We start from the raw sequence: 16,846 nt of genomic DNA on the forward strand, positions 1-16,846 counted from the left end.
TCAAGGGATCCCTAAAGGGATGTCAGAATCCTGGCACTGACCATTTACTCACACACTAGCCCCATCACTCTGTTGTCACTTCAAACACTAATAGAATTCAGGAGTATTTTTGGGTCATTTTATTTTTAAAGTTGTGTTTTTGTACAAAAATGTGCATTTTATTTAAACACCACCATGAAAACCGGTAACAGAACAAGTTCAGTGACTTCCTATTTCCCCATCTTATGAAAAGATTTAGTGAAAGTAACAAATGCTAAAGAAAAGAGGAAGTACATTTGCCTGCTTCAAGCCCAGCCAAAAACCACAGTAATCAAACAAAATACTTTCTGCCCCTCAAACTCTATCTGCCCTACCAAGAGAATAGGGAGCACATGTCTCATCCTGCTTGCTGAAGTCCTTTCTTCCCCCCACTCTACCACTTTCTCTCGATCAGTTCAACTGGGTCCCCTAGGAGAGAGCTCTCTGCCAACCACTCCAATGGGAAAGGGGCTTGGCTCATTCACTGGCAGAGGCTACCTCCCCCCTCCAACAAAATCAAGGTATTTCATGAGTCCTATGTTTACCTGTAGCTGCTGGTTTTCAAATGGGAGCCGTTCCCAAAGTCATAGAAAACTGCAGCTCTCACTTCCCCAACCAGCAGGGGCCACAGAAGCACCATCATTGTGGCACAACTGAGCAGGGATGGATACAACCCACAGGCAAAGCTGACCTGTCCCACCCCTACAGCTTGAGTGAATTTAACAGCTCACCCACTAGGAAAGCAGTGCTACATTGGAACATACAGGCTTGGCCTGTATTCCTCACTACATTGCTTTTTATGTAACTGCCAGAGAGTTACCTGGAGTCAGCATTGGGTACAGCACTGCTCTCACAAAGGTGTTCCCTTCTTAAAATTTAAGTCTAGACTATTTCACAGCAAAGCAATTTCCGTACTAACTTACACCATTGTTTCTTAGCAGGACATAGTAAGGATCACTACTTTAAAGACTCTCTAGCCACACTCTACTTAGGGAAAGCTTGCAACAGAAATCACGTGACACTGCTGTCTTTAGGTACCTGCCTTTGACCTGGGAGTCTGTTTCATTTTCAGGTTCTTGCTCAGCAGCATGTCATGATATTTGGCTTCCCAGCAACAAGAGGGGTGGTTTAAAGAGAGACTATTTTCCTTGTCCCTTTTCAATACAAAAGAGTCATTGACCCCATTCTTCAGCACCACCTCCCCCGTTTAATTCAACAAAGGTTATTTGGTAACTGCTCTTTGTGGTAGCTGAAAGAAATTGACCTGAACTGTTCAGGAAAAGGAAAGATTGCAAGCTGGCTGTGGCTTGCTCCAGCCCTGCTCAAGATCTGGTTAGAGTGAAGCGATCCCTGCAGTGATTACACTGGGCAGAGGGAGAAGGCGGGCAGCGAATGCTTTGCTTGTGTCACAGCGCAGAAGCGAAGAAAGCAGAAAGTGCATTTAAATAATTAAAAAATCCAGTGTCTCACAGACTGAATAAACTTTTGAGGGAACACACAGAAGTGTGCCCCCTAATTTTAGCTGTTTCTACGTCATGATCCCCACCCCAAGTTTCTCCCTAGACCTTACTAAGGGAACTCCCAGGCCTGGAATGCTGGAGAAGCATTATTTTCATCTCATAGCCACGCAGAACTCTGAATAAATACTATTCTCCCCTGCTGCACAGCAGTCCGCTTAAGCCCATCACAGCTTTACATTCAGAGGATGTGCCCTTGGGCCAGCGCTGCTCTGAAATGGGGGATTCTGGATAGCAGGGGGTGACATAGCAGCTGTGGAAAAAGCAAATAGTTTAAAGAAAACCTAAGAGGGGGACTGTGAAAGGAGAAGAGGTTAGGTAACACCTGGTTACGTGAGGGGAGGGAGCAGAGAGAAAAGGACAGATGTCTAAAGCCTGATCACATTGGTAGCAAATGGTCATCCCGTTCTTCTGATTCCTCTCCCAACTGGTCATCACCCACACCACGATATGCAGCTGGGGCATTCTGGGGCTTAGACCGACAGACGAAATCACAACCATCCTGCAAAAACAAGTTGTTGTACTGGGATCAGATTACATGCAACTACGGTTGCCAACTCTCTAATCACATAAAATCAAACATGTATACCCTGCCCCTGCCTGCTCTATCCTCTCCCCCTCCCCATGGCTTGGAATTTCTGGTGCAGGAGAAGGGTTAAGATGTGTGGGCTCTGGGAGAGAGTTTGGGTGAGGAGAGGACTCCAGGCTGGGGTTAGGACTTGAAATGTAAAATCCCAGTGGCGCTTACCATGGTTCCTAAGAAGTGGCTGCTAGGTCCCTGCAACCCCAGGGCACAGGGAGGTGCCATACACTGCCCTTGTGTCTGCAGCCACCACCCCCACAGCTCCTGTTGGTCACAGTTCCCAGTCAACGGGAGCTGTGGATCCAGCACTTGTGGGTGGGGCGGGGGAGGTTGGGGGGGGAGGGAAGGGGAAGGAAGGAAAGAGTATGTGTGCAGAGCCTTCCTGTGTCTAGGAGCCATAAGGACCTGGCAGCTGCTTTTGGGAACCATGCAGAGACAAGAGAGGTATGGAGCTGGCCTTAGCTCTGGGCCCCAACTGCACCGCTGATCGGACTTTTAATGGCCTGATCAGTGCTGCTGACCACAGCCACCAGGGGCCCTTTTCAACTGGATGTTTCAGTTGAAAGCTGGAGCCGGGCAGCCTTACATGCCACAGAGGATGCGAATAACAGCCCCCATGTTTCTTCTGTTCTGTTCTTTTATTGCACCTACCACTGAAGTATCTGAGAGATTCCAGAACTTGAACTACTGGGAGAGAATTCTAGGAAGACAGAGTGGAAATTTCTCTATTAACATTTGGTCAGGACTCTGAAGTTACTCTCTCCCTGTGTTTAAAGCACCATAGGATCTTGAACTGCTATGCCTGGGCAGAGTGGGTGCGTGTGGAAGCAGGATCCCAGAGTGGAGATGGGTAGAGGAGGAAGACACAGAGTCCTGAAATGGTGGGGATCAGGAACAAGGAGAGGGAAATAGGGGGCACAGCAAGCACTGCTTTATGTAGCTACTGCAGGGTACTTTTCCCAGCATCACCGCCATTATGAAGCATTGAAGCCAGCACTGACTCAAAGGGGAAAATTCCCCTCAAATGAGTCATCTGCTTCCTGTTGCACCAATATCCTTGAAGGGCCTTGCATCTATGGACTAAGGCTCTGAGTGTGGGGAAGCTGCCATATAGCTTGTGCCTTATAGCTGGGATGGACTGGGGAACTACACTGATTTTCACTTACCGCCATCAAGTTGCCCAGATCCTGCCAGAAGGTAAAATGGGGGAACTGCTCCATGCCTTTTGCTCCCACTACCAGGCGCTGGTAGAGGAATCCCCCAATTATATAAACTGCAACCAGCGAAGCAAACCTGGAGGAGAATATTGATACACAAGTGAGAGGAAGCTGAAGGCAACCTCTCTTCAGCTAACTGTCTGCCTCCAATTGGGATTGGAGCCAACAGCTCAGGGTGATTCCAAAAATGGGGCTGTAAATAGAAGCATCTGCAGAAAAGATTACCGGGTTGTGTGTTGACCAGCACACAAACCCATCCCCAGTACAGCCTAAAGGAAGAGCTGCCTCGTGGTTAACACAGGAGACTGGGGGTTAGGACTCCTGGGTTCTATTCCCAGCTCTGCTACTGATTTGCCATGTGATCCTGGGCAAGTCTCTTTGCCAAGTGAAGAAGCTGAGACACAGACAGAACTGAGGAAAGGCTAATGTTTCCTGCTCTGACAGGAGTATTCTGAGGCTTAATGATTGCCAAGGTTTTGGGGAGCGTTGGATGAAAAGCCTGACTGAAATACAGAGTAATATCCAGCTCTGGCTACAGACACACAAAACGGGCCAGTTATCTGTTCTGCTAGGTCACGTGCTATGTTCCTAACAAGTTACAAAGGCCTGGAACTGGGATTCAAGAACTGACAGGTTCTTGCAGGAACTCACATTATGAGCAGGATTGACCCGATGCTGAGGTGGGAATCCTCAGGTGGGCAGGCCAACTTGCTGTCCATCTCAAAGAGGTACAAACAGTCCTGCTCCTTTTCCCGCTCTTCTGATAGTAAGGTAAAGCCGTCCTGGGTCGGAGTAGAGTAGGAAAGAGCAAATATATGGTAGACTAAACATAAAATATGTCCTGCTACTTGCACAGATGCTCCCAGCTAAGCAAAAGGTTTCTGTAATCCACCCACTCTGGAATTCTTGCACAATGCTGATGCTTCCAGCTAAGCCCAGCCTGGCCTGCCCCTCTAGAACTCTTCCCCCAAACCATCCCATTTCAGCCACTTTTAAAATAAACCATCTATCGTCTCCTGCTAGCTGTCTGCTAAGTTAGTCAAAAGGCAGCACAACCATTACTGGTGCAGACCCAATACTCACTAAACAGAACAAGTAAAACCTTCTGGCTGCTCCACAGCCTCTCCACCCACAGTGACCCCTCTCCCCCAGTCTTTGTTATAGTAACTCCTGCCTCAGCCACGCACTCCCTTCTTCATCCTCTATATATGGCCCCATAGACCACTCACTGCTAGAGTCTTCCGGTTGCAAGAGATCATTATCATGGCCTTCCTCTTCTCACCATGGCAATGGCTGCCATACGAATCCCCCCCCTTATAAATCAGCATGATCCAATCACCTGCCAAGAGGAAAACAAAGGGGGCTGCAGGTCAGGAGCGAGGTGGACTGGCAGAGCTGGATAGGAAGGTTGAGGGGAGTCTTACTTCCATTGAAGACCTGTGTCTCATTGATTCTTCCCACCACAGTTTGCTTTTGATCCTTTAAATTGATCTGTACCAGGCCTGATTGAGGCATAGACTTGCTGACCTCTCCGCACACCTTAAACCTGTAGGTATATTTCTCCTCTGGATTTGAGCTCACATTCTTCTCAAAACTGCACAGAGGGTACAGAAAACATACAGCTGCTGATTGAGTCTCATGATGTTATTAGCCCTTTCGCATTCCAAAATAACCTTGCCACACTGCATCCATTCCTAAGTTCCACTTATGGCTTAAGTTAGTCAGAGGCCTGGCCTTTTAGGTAAGCTTACTTGCTCCTTATCTCTCCATTAGTGGGACCTCTGGAAACTGAGTTCCTTTGATGACCCCAAAAGGAAGGACAGCGTGAACAGAAGCAATGCAAATTCCTCCATTACCATCTTACTCTCATGGCCAAAGGAGCCTAGGGAAAAGGGAATCTGTCACTATGGCCCATTCAGTCCTCAGAGTGACAGAAGAGACTACCACAAAAAAGAGCCCGTTAGTGCTGATTTTGTTGGCGATTCTATAGTAAGGGCTCCTTCCTACCAGGAAAGAACAAGAACTATCAAGTTTGTCTCACCCAAGCTAATTAGAACCACTATCCAATTCTTCACTGCCCCCATGAGCCATTTCTTTTCTCCTAATCTGGGACTGACTGGCTCTGGGGGCCAGGGCTGGGGTACACTACTCAGTGCTTCCCCTCCCACCAGGGCTATTAGGAGAGGCAAGTCCTGTCCCGCCTCTCAGCCGACCAGCAGTTGGGCAGGGAAGGTGTCTCCTCCTAGATGCAAAAGAGGGGTTCGCTGCCTAACCCTAGCCCTTGGAGCTGCAATACTGGCTGCAGCGTTCAGCTGGAAGCTGGAAGGCAGCACAGGTGAGGGGGTGGAGCAGGCCCTGGGGGCACCAAGGCCAGGGCTAGTGCTGGGGGCTCTAAAGGAGTGGGGAGCTCTAAGAGGCAGGGAGCTGACACTGGGGGGCATTGGGGGCTGGGGCTTTTGGCAGACCAGTACCATTTTATTTGCATAATAATATGCAAATACAATTATATCAGTCTGCCAAAAGTCTGTGAATGAGTTTGCCACTCCATAATATAAAACCACTGGACTGGACAGTATCCATATCTCAGGCCCTGCAGTGGACCAGAGGGTTTTCATGCACTGTACCTCATGGCACTTAGGGGTTCCAGCTTCTTCAGCAAGGCCTGTTCTCTTTTCGACTCAGTGGCCTTGTCCCCAACCAGGTCGCAGTGCTTCTCTTCCTGATCTGCCATTGCAATTGTGGCCAGGACCACAAGGATTAGAAGTGCAGCCCAGGTACAATAGCGAGACGGGAACATTCTGGATATATGCCATTGCAGAGAAACAGACAGGCACAACAATTACCACTGAAACACCTGATTCCCACCCCAACACTCAAACATAGTGTTCAAAACACAGTGATTGGCCACTTCTTCATTCATGGCTGCAAAGAGGAGGAGCTGAGGCACAGGAACTTCTCTCCTCAGGAGACTCCAAAGCCCAACCTTGAGTACCCACAAAACCACTGGCCCAATCTGTAATTCTTCCTTGACTTTACATTGGGGTGGTAAGATCTTGCTGCCAAACACATCAACTGGTGCTCACTTGGTTCAAAAGAAACTGAGCATGCTTTCAGCTAGTCAGCTACAGAAATTAGGACCAGTTTCAGACATAAGCCACTATTTATTGCACCCCAAAAGGAGCATCTGTCATCAGAGGCAGGTTTGGTATCATTCAAACTGATTGTGTTTGCTGCTCCTGTGCAGACAACTTCTGGGGGACAGTAACTAGGATTAGTCAGGCTCTATTTCAAGCTCCTTAACCCTAATAATTGTATTAATTTATGTTGCCTAGCTCCTTTCCACTGAAGATCGGAAAGTGTTTTACAAGCACCAAGTTTTACAAGGTCAGGATTGCCATCCATGAGATACAGGTGGGGAAACGGAGGTACAGAGGTGGTGTGTGTAAAGTCATATAAGCCAGTAGCTGAGCTAGGAATAAAACCCAAAAGCTCAGGTTTCCAGTGCTGGGTCTTAATCATAAAGCAGCTTTTGATCATTTTGCTATTTGCTCAGAGAAACAAATGATGACCTTGCCGCTCAATAACAGCCACACAGTCGAGTTCCCTTCCCCACCACAATTCCCAATGAAGATCCTGATGTTGACAAATCAATTAATACACTAACCTAAAATTGTGTCAAAATAACTTCTTTGTAGCTTTGTAGTTCTGGCCTTAACAGCCTATTGACTAATGGAGTTACCTGAGAGTTAACAGTGAAAGTCACACTAAATAATTCAGTTACAAGGGCTACAATTAAGAGACTGTCTACATTGGAGGTGGACATTCCAGTTTGAAGAGACATACATGTGCTGGTTCTAATTCAGCTAGTGCACTAAAAATAAAGTGTAGATGTGGGGTGCTACTGAGAGCAGGGGGAGTGGCTAGTTGCCCAAGGATGTATTTAAGGTCTTGGACAGGACATACTTAGCAGCTGGCTCCCTGCCTATCTCCCCTATCAGGGGAAGGGTGGCAGATCGGAACCAGTACATGCAGGAAGCCAGCTTTGAAGATAGCTCCGGGCATGTACCCACTCTTGCCTGTCTCTCTATCAAAGGCAGCAGCGGGAGAGAGGGTCACAGGCAGCTAGCTTTGTGGGAGCCTGAGTGATACTGAGACAGGGCAAGAAATTGTTATGATTAACCGATAAGCCCAGGTTTATCAGTTAATCATGTTAACGACTACATGCTAATATAGTGCTGGAAACCTCCCGAAAAACCACGTAAACCTCCTTTTTTTAAGAGCGGGTTTTCCCCCCCAAAAATCGCGTCCCAACTACTTTCACTTTCAAAAGTCCCACTTTCAAAAACACGATCAGAAGATATGCAAATTCCATGCTAATTTGCATATCTCCTTTTGGAAAAAAAAAAATCTAGTCTAGACTTGCCCTTAGTGTAACTACAGCCTCACCCAAGGAGTAAGTCTAGCCCAAGAACTGAAGCTGAACACTAAACTTTAATTCAGTTCCTCTTGTCCCCATGACACTGTTCACTTCCTTTCTGTGTCCCCTTTTGCTTTAAAATTAGTTTCCATTTTTGCCTTAAATGTAAAGCCAAAAGGCCAGAGCCACTCATGACTATTAAAGATTGCATGATATTTTTTTTCCAAAGAAGGGGAACTAGCTACAGTGTTCCGGTCAAATTCCAATTTGGATTATAATCCCCTCTCCTTACATTTCCCCTAAAGATTTAACTAGATATGGGGTTCTGATTTCTTCTGGACCCAGCCCTCAAAGTTTTGTTTTCTGTTGCCATGTGGCTATTAAGCTGCTGTGAACCTTGGAGACTGCTGCATTTCAGTGACTGGATGGTTCTATTGTAGAAGGACTAAAAAGCATAGGATTCATCCAAAAATCTAGATTCTGGAGTCTTCAGTGACCCTGCGTTCTCCTCCCAACAGTTCCTTTCCTTTTATAAATCTCTCCCATCTCTTTCTTTTATTCCAAGTCAGGAGACCACAAGGATGGTTCTACAGGGTCACTCATTTTTTAAATTACAGACTAACATGGCTACCCCTCTGAGACTTCTTCCCTCCCTATTCATTATATACTCACACGGGTGTGGGCAGATAGGATTTGGCTGCCCCAGGTTTTCAGACCCCCAGAACAGGACTCTTTACAATAGGTACTTAGCAATACTTTGACATAGCAGACGACCAGCATTTACTGTAAGCTGTGTGCTTGTGCAGCCACATGGAATTTCAGATGCCCCCCAGCAGATTAGCAGAGTGCCCACAGATTTGTTTCTACTGGTGGTGCACAGTCACACACTTCTTGGTGCATATAAAAGTTATTCTGCACATGGATAGCAAAGATGAGAGGGAACATTGCAGAAGGCCCAAAGGCCCGTCACATCACCAACCACAAACTAGCAACCCATTTACAGCTGCAAGAAAGTACAGATCAGCTGGATCTGCCGGATGTGGGGGAGCCCCTAGAGCCCTTGGGAGCCCCCCCAGTCACACCCCCCCAGATGCTGGAAACAGATCGGGGGAAAGAGAGAAACTCACCTGACACTGGGAGAGCGGGGCGGGGGGCCACGAAGGATCTGCGAGGCCGCACGTCACGCCGCCGTTACCCACCTGCAGCGCCCCCCCGCTCTGGCCCTGCCTCCCGCGGTGCCAGCCCGGCGCTGCCCGCGCCACGTGCGCCCACCCGGCCTCTACCTAATACATTATTAACAAGGGCTCATGAATATTCAGCATTCATAAATGAATAGCTAATAGGACGTTCGCCAACCGGGGCGGGCGCCCGTTCCCCGGGGTGAGTATCAGACGGGGAAGGTCTCGCCACCGCCACCGTCCCCTCCCGCCAGCCTCCCTCAGTCCCACCCGCTGATCCGGAAGCAGGAAGTGGACAAGGGGCGGGCGCTAGGCAACAACGACTGGCCTAAAGCCCCGCCCAGATTAATTTCCCTATAGACTGGCACACGTGTCCCCCCACGGGTAACTGTTGCCCAATGAGAAGTGGCGATAGCGGGCGTCTGCTCCCCGAGGCTCTCCTCATCCAATTAACGGTGACGATTCCACAGCAAGAACGAACCTCTCTAGACTAATTCGTCCAATGGGCTCTGACAATTAGCCTGGAAGGCTCCGCCTACCACCTCATCTCGTCCAATGAACAGTGCAAGTGAAACATTGACACGCCCCAATGAGCGATGACAGCTCAGAAGGGCGCCCACACCGCAAAATGCTCTCGTCCAATGGCAGCGCAGCTCTGGTCCCCGAACAACCCCACTCTCCGACCCCTCCCGAGGGTGGCTCACGGGATCCTCACGCGCTACTCACTCATCTGCTTATCTCCCCGCCGCCGCCACCACCCGCGCGGTGTCTGCTGGGAGTTGTAGTCCTGAGAACCCAGCGCTCGCTGAGCGCCCCTGCAGCCTGGGGGCGGCTCTGAGCGGGCGGGTGCCCCGGGGAGAAGGGAGCCAATAGCCCCACCCCTCTCTGCAGCCTCGTGGGCCGATCCCCGGGGGAGCCTCCGGCCTAGGCCAGCAACCCCCGCGGTGACCAGGGGACCCCCCCCTCTAGCAACGGCCGCTTCTCGCCGCTCGCGCCCTCAGCCGGGGTGCAAGTGCCGCGCGCCGCTCACAGCCCCCCCCCCCCCGCACGGCGTGAACGCCCCGAGGAGGCGGGCTGGGAAGCGCTTTGCCCGCCGCCCCGCTCCTGAGAGAGGCGCTGGCTGCGCCGCCCCGCGAGCACGGCGGGCGTGTGGCTCTGGGGAGGCGGGTCTCCAGCGGCAGGGGCCGTTCGGGGAGCTGGGGTTCTAATACGTGGAAACACACCTGCTTTGCTGCTGCTCTCTTGTGGGCCTTTGTGTAGCTCTTCCTTTCCTTCAGTTCTGCCCTCAACTCCCCCCCCTCTGTTCCTGCTTCCAACACCTTGTCACACCAGACTTGAAAGAGAATCCTCTGAACTGTCATTCAGGCTTCAATTCCACACTTTACACCTCGGTCTAAACAAAGACATTAATTATCTCACCCATTACAAAGATAGCTTCCCCAATTATCACCTCTAGTGTCATTAGCTCACGTTTACCTTGCTCCCCTCTTCTGTTCTGAAATGTGATTTGTCCTTTTCATATGTGTTCATTTTTTAAATTGTATCCTTTGGTATATATGGTTGTGACTATTTTCTTCCACTGTTTGATCTGAGGAAGTGGGTCTGGCCCATGAAAGCTCATCATCTAATAAACCATCTTGTTAGTCTTTAAAGTGCTACATTGTCCTGTTTTTTGTTTCAGCTACACCAGACTAACACAGCTACATTTCTATCTCTGTTCCTTAGACACACAGAAATCACTAGTGCCTAAATTAAGCTCCTTCTATTCCCTTTATCCCCCTCCCCACCCCACAATGAGATGTATTGCAACTGCATTTTTTGAAGTTATTGCAAAATTATCAAGTGTCCTCCATTTCCACAAGCCAGAATGACAGCACTAAACCATGACAATTACAGGGTGGAGAAGACCATGTCACTAACCCTCACCACCATTGCTTGAAAGGTATATTGCCCATGAAGATCAACTGGGCTGGGTTATTTTATATGTAAAGCTACTGAGAAATGCATATATTAATACCATGATGGCAATGCTTATATTATGTAAACAATAGCTAATAATTGTCAAATGAGACCACTTCCCTACCTGCTTACAAAGCGCCTTATCCTATTTAATTTTAAGCTAGGATTAGGCCCAAAGCAATCTGTTGATATTACCGAAGGAGATCCAGGTAATATTTAGTCATCCTTCAAAAAATATAATGGACCAAGTAGTCAAAGCCCCACTGCCTAGTAGAGGGCATCTTTGAAGAAATTTGAAGAAACTTTGAATTTACTTCTGACAACAATGCACTTTCTCACTGGACATGGGGGCTTTGGCACAGATTTCACTTTGTGTCAGAATAACTCAGAAATGTGTTGTCCCAGATAACTCCATTCAAGTCTAGGCAACGTGCAGCCCAAAGACAGAACAAATTCCTTTGAAGTTGGAAGTCAAAACATCTCACCTCTATACATAGCTCACAAAGGGCTTGTTCACCATGACACAATTCTCGATGGAGAGAGATGATACATCCTGCCTCTCTGTGGACGTGTCAAGTGTTTTCATGTGGCATCTTAACATACTCTTTAAATCATCAACTGCTTGGATGAGGAAGACACACAAAAAGTTTGCCCATAGAATCATAGAACCATAGAGCTGGAAGAGACCTTAGAAGGTCATCAAGTCCAGCCCCCTGCTCTAGGCAGGACCAATACCAACTAAATCAACACAGCCAGGGCCTTGTCAAGCCGAGACTTAAACACCTCTAGGGATGGAGACTCCATTACTTCCCTAGGGCTATGTCTAGACTGCAGGCTTCTTTCAAAAGAGGCTCTTTCGAAAGAGCCTCTTTCGAAAGATCGCGTCTAGACTGCAGGCGGATCTTTCGAAAGAGAAATCCGCTTTTTTGAAAGAGAGCACCCAGCGAGTCTGGATGCTCTCTTTCGAAGACGGCCTCTTTACATTGAAGAACGCCTTCTTTCGAAAGAGGAACTTTCGAAGGAAGGCGTTCTTCCTCGTGAAACGAGGTTTACCGCCATCGAAAGAAAAGCCGCGTTCTTTTGAAATAATTTCGAAAGAACGCAGCTTGAGTCTGGACGCAGGGGAAGTTTTTTCGGGAAAAGGCTACTTTTCCCGAAAAAACCCCTGAGTCTGGACACAGCCCAGGTAACCGATTCCAGTGCTTCACCACCCTCCTAGTGAAATAGTTTTTCCTAATATCCAACCTGGACCTCTCCCACCACAACTTGAGACCATTGCTCCTTGTTCTGCCATCTGTCACTACTGAGAACAGCCTTTCTCCATCTTCTCTGGAACCTCCCTTCAGGAAGTTGAAGGCTGCTATCAAATCCCCCCTCACTCTTCGCTTCTGCAGACTGAACAAATCCAACTTCCTCAGTCTCTCCTCATAGGTCATATGCTCCAGCCCCCTAATCATTTTGGTTGCCCTCCACTGGACCCTCTCCAATGCGTCCACATCCTTTTTGTAGTGGGGGGCCCAGAACTGGACACAATACTCCAGATGTGGCCTCACCAGAGCCGAATAAAGGGGAATAATGACATCTCTGGATCTGCTGGCAATGCTCCTCCTAATGCAGCCCAATATGCCGATAGCCTTCTTGGCTGCAAGGGCACACTGTTGACTCATATCCAGCTTCTCATCCACTGTAACCCCCAGGTCCTTTTCTGCAGAACTACTACTTAACTGGTTGGTCCCCAGACCATAACAATGCTTGGGATTCTTCCATCCCAAGTGCAGGACTCTGCACTTGTCCTCATTGAACCTCATCAGATTTCTTGTGGCCCAATCCTCCAATTTGTCTAAGTCACTCTGCCATCAGGTGTATCTACCTCTCCCTCTAGCTTAGTATCATCCGCAAACTTGCTGAGGGTGCAATTAATCCCCTCATCCAGATCATTAATAAAGATATTGAACAAAACTGGTCTTAGAACTGAACCTTGGGGCGTTCTGCTAGAAACCGACCGCCATCCTGACATCGAGCCGTTGATCACTATCCACTGGGCCCAGCATTCTAGCCAACTTTCTATCCCTCTTACCGTCCATTTATCCAATCCACATTCCCTTAACTTGCTGGCAAGAATATTGTGGGAGACCGTATCAAAAGCCTTGCTAAAGTCAAGGTATATAACATCCACTGACTTTCCCATGTCCACAGAGCCAGTTACCTCATCATAAAAGCTAATCGGATTGGTCAGGCACGACCAATCCTTTGTTAATCCATGCTGACTATTCCTAATAACTTTCCTCTCTTCCAAGTGCCTCAAAATGGATTCCTTAAGGATCCCTTCCATGATTTTTCCAGGAACTGAGGTAAGACTGACCAGCCTATAGTTCCCTGGATCGTCCTTCTTCCCTTTTTTGAAGATGGGCACTACATTTGCCCTTTTCCAATCATCTGGGATTTCTCCCGATCTCCATGACTTTTCAAAGATAATGGCCAAAGGCTCCTCAATGACATTTGCCAACTCCCTTAGTATCCTCGATTGCATTAAGTCCGGACACATGGATGTGCATACGTTTAGCTTTTCTAAATAGTTCCTAACCTGTTCTTAACCCACCAAGGGATGTCCATCTTCATCCCATCTTGCGTCACTTAGTGTATTAGTCCAGGAGTCCACCTTGTCCGTGAATACAGAGAAAAAGAAAGTATTGAGTACTTCAGCTTTCTCCACATCATCTGTCACTATGTTACCTTCTTCATCCAGTAGGGGCCGCGCACCCTCTCTGATCATCTTCTTCTTGTTAACATGCCTGTAGAAACCTTTCTTGTTATCCTTCACATCCTTAGCCTGTCGCAATTCCATCTGCGCTTTCACCTTCCTGATAACCCCTCGGCATTCTCGAGCTATACATTTAAACCCTTCTCTGGTCATTTGTCCATGTTTCCACTTTTTGTAAGCTTCCTTTTTATGCTTAAGTTCACCAAGGATTTTCCCTGTAAGCCAATCCGGTCTCCTACCATGTTTGCCTCTCTTGCTACGCGTCGGGATGGTTTCTTTCTGTGCCTTCAATGAAAATACTGCCAGCTGTCCTGGACTCCTTTCCCCATCACGTTAGCATCTCAGGGGATTCTGCCCATCAGGTCTCTGGGGGTATGTCTACACTACAACGTTAATTCGAACTAAATTAGTTTGAATTAGTTAATTCGAACTAAGCTAATTCGAACTAACGGATCCAGACTAAAAAACTAGTTTGAATTAGCATTTTGCTAATTCCAACTAGCATGTCCACATTAAGTGGACCCTGAACCGGGCTTAAGGATGGCCGGAAGCAGTGCTGGCAGGGCATCAGAGGAGGTCTTAGAGTGTGGAGATGCTGTCTCAGGCTAGCCGAGGGCTGTGCTTTAAGGGTCCCGACCCCCACCCCGCACAGACAGTTCTCAGGGGTGCCCCGCTTGCAAAGCAGTCCTGGCTTGGAGTGCCCGGACTACCCACACTGGGCACATCACACCACTCAGCCATCAGCCCGGCTGCATTTGCCGCAGGCTGCCATCTGGGGAGAGGGGGCAATTGGGGGGCTGCAGGAGAGCTTCCACCCCCAGAAGTCCACAGAGCCAGCCCAGTCCTCCCCATCGGGGGCTCGTGCCCCATTCCTCCCTCACCTCCTTCCACTTACCCTTCCCTAGCCCCTCTTCTTGACGTACAAAATAAAGATAACGTGTCTTCCAAAATGGAATCTGTCTTTATTGAACAAAACTGGGGGAGACTGGGAAAAGGAGGTGGGAGAGGGGAAGAGAGAGGCTGGGAGAGGGGAGGGTAACTAAAATGATCAGGGGTTGGGAACAGGTCCCAGATGAAGAGAGGCTACAGAGACTGGGACTGTTCAGCTTAGAAAAGAGGAGACGGAGGGGGGACAGGATAGAGGTCTCTAAAAGCAGGAGTTGGGTGGAGAGGGTGCATACAGAAAAGTTCTTCATTAGTTCCCATAAAGAAGGACTAGAGGACACCAAAGGAAAGGAATGGGTAGCAGGCTTCAAACTAGTAACAGAAAGTTGTTCTTCACAAAGCAAAGAGTCAACCTGTGGAACTCCTTGCTGCAGGAGGCTGTGAAGGCTAGAACTAGAACAGAGTTGAAAGGGAAGTGAGATCAAGTCATGGAGGTTGGGTCCATGGAGTGGTATTAGTCAGGGGGTAGGAGTGGTGTCCCTGCCCAAGGTTTGTGGAAGGCTGGAGAGGGATGGCACGAGACAAATGGCTTGGTCACTGTCTTCGGTCCATCCCCTCCAGGGTCCGTAGGGTTGGCCTCTGTTGGCAGACAGGCTACTGGGCTAGATGGACCTTTGGTCTGACCCAGGACGGCCATTGTAAGCTCAGGGCTCAGGGTCGGGGGTCTCAGTGGACCCCCTTGATTCTCTTGCACACCTGCTCTTGGGTGGCCAGGCTGGAAGCTCTCTTGCCCTAGCCAGCCACTTTCCTGTGTTTAGTGTGGAGATCGTGGACGAGGTCCACGAGGTCTGCACTAGCCCAGGCGGGTGCCCGCCTCTTGCGGTCCCGGGCAAGCTCCCGGGAGCCGCCAGCCTGGTCCCGGGAAGACGCGGAGGGCTGGGGGGCATCGGGTGGGTGGCTCGATCCGTGCCAGGTGCAGGGTCTGCTGGCTGGGTGCTGGCAGGCTTGCACCTGGCACGGGCACCGTAGCCAGCCTGTGACCCTTTAAGGAGTCCGGGGCCGGGAGGGGGGCAGATGATTTTCCCTGGTGTTGGCCAGAGTGGCCACCAGGGAAAGCTGGGGAGGGCTAGCCTCCCACTAGTTCGAACTAAGGGGCTACACACCCCTTAATTCGAACTAGCTAGTTCGAACTAGGCTTAATCCTCGTAAAATGAGGTTTTCCTAGTTCGAACTAAGCGCTCCGCTAGTTCGATTTAAATTCGAACTAGCGGAGTGCTAGTGTAGTGCCTATTAAAGTTAATTCGAACTAACATCCGTTAGTTTGAATTAACCTTGTAGTGTAGACACACCCTGAGGGAGTCAAAATCTGCTTTTTTGAAGTCCAACGTGTGTATTTTACTACTCTCTTTTCTTCCTTTGGTCAGGATCCTGAAATCTACCATCTCATGATCACTGCTTCCCAGGTTGTCATCCACCTCTACTTCCCCTATTATTTCCTCCCTGTTTGTGAGCAGAAGGTCAAGCTGTGCACGGCCCCTGGTCGGATCCTTTAGCACTTGTGTCAAGAAGTTATCCCCAACATTCTCCAAAAACTTCCTGGATTGCCTGTGTACTGCTGTATTGGTGTCCCAACAGATGCCAGGGTGATTAAAGTCCCCCACGAGAACCAGGGCCTGCAATCTGGAAGCTTCTCTCAGTTGTCCGAAGAAAGCCTCATCTACCTCATTCACCTGATTCGGTCGCCTGTAGCAGACACCAACCACAACATCAATGCTGTTGTTTGCTCCTTTAAACTTAACCCATAGACTCTCAACAGGTTTTTCTCCCTCTTCATACTGGAGTTCAGAGAAATCATAGTGCTCTCTTACATATAGTTCAACTCCTCCTCCTTTTTTTCCCTGCTTGTTCTTTCTGAACAGTCTATACCCTTCCATGACAGAGCTCCAGTCATACGAGTCACCCCACCAAGTCTCTGTTATCCCAATTAAATCATATTTCTTGGACTGGGCCAGGGCCTCCAGTTCTTCCTGTTTGTTGCCCAGGCTTCTCGCATTAATGTACAAACACCTCAGGTAACCAGTTGATCGCCCTATCTTCTCCATTCAAATCAGGGGTCCTCCTTTCTTGCTCGTTCCTCTCTGCATTTCTTCCCAGTATCCGTCTTTCCCACTCCCCTCAGGGTTTTGGTCACTGTCCCCTGACGAACCTAGTTTAAAGCCCTCCTCACTAGGTTTGCAAGCCTTCCCGCGAAGATGCTCCTTCCTCTCTTTGTTAGGTGGATCCCATCTCTTCCAAACAATCCTTGTGCCTG

General features: G+C 48.9%; 1 protein-coding gene across 2 annotated transcripts; it reads right to left on the reverse strand.

The window, feature by feature from the left end:
• Positions 1–104: 104 nt before the first annotated feature.
• Positions 105–9,910, reverse strand: M6PR (mannose-6-phosphate receptor, cation dependent). 2 transcript variants are annotated; one of them, XM_075902419.1, is made up of 8 exons: positions 9,657–9,910; positions 8,880–9,035; positions 5,960–6,133; positions 4,760–4,929; positions 4,565–4,674; positions 3,987–4,117; positions 3,285–3,411; positions 105–2,037 (listed from the first exon to the last, which is right to left on the reverse strand). In XM_075902419.1, exons 3-8 carry the CDS (start codon positions 6,130–6,132, stop codon positions 1,915–1,917), a joined length of 834 nt encoding a protein of 277 aa, XP_075758534.1. In that variant the 5' UTR covers position 6,133; positions 8,880–9,035; positions 9,657–9,910; the 3' UTR covers positions 105–1,914. The 2 variants fall into 2 exon arrangements, with proteins under 2 accessions (XP_075758534.1, XP_006116457.1); XM_006116395.4 differs by lacking the exon at positions 9,657–9,910 and having other exon boundaries at positions 8,880–9,194.
• Positions 9,911–16,846: the final 6,936 nt, after the last annotated feature.

Source organism: Pelodiscus sinensis, chromosome 1 (assembly GCF_049634645.1).
Source record: "Pelodiscus sinensis isolate JC-2024 chromosome 1, ASM4963464v1, whole genome shotgun sequence".
Taxonomy (NCBI): Eukaryota; Metazoa; Chordata; order Testudines; family Trionychidae; genus Pelodiscus; species Pelodiscus sinensis.

Coding starts and splice junctions, on each gene's coding strand:
- M6PR (XM_075902419.1), bottom strand. CDS start 6,132: ATGTTCCCGTCTCGCTATTGTACCTGGGCTGCACTTCTAATCCTTGTG. Junction 4,675..4,759: donor GACACAGGTCTTCAATGGAA/GTAAGACTCCCC, acceptor TCCTCTTGGCAG/GTGATTGGATCATGCTGATT. Junction 2,038..3,284: donor ATCTGGGCAACTTGATGGCG/GTAAGTGAAAAT, acceptor TTGTTTTTGCAG/GATGGTTGTGATTTCGTCTG.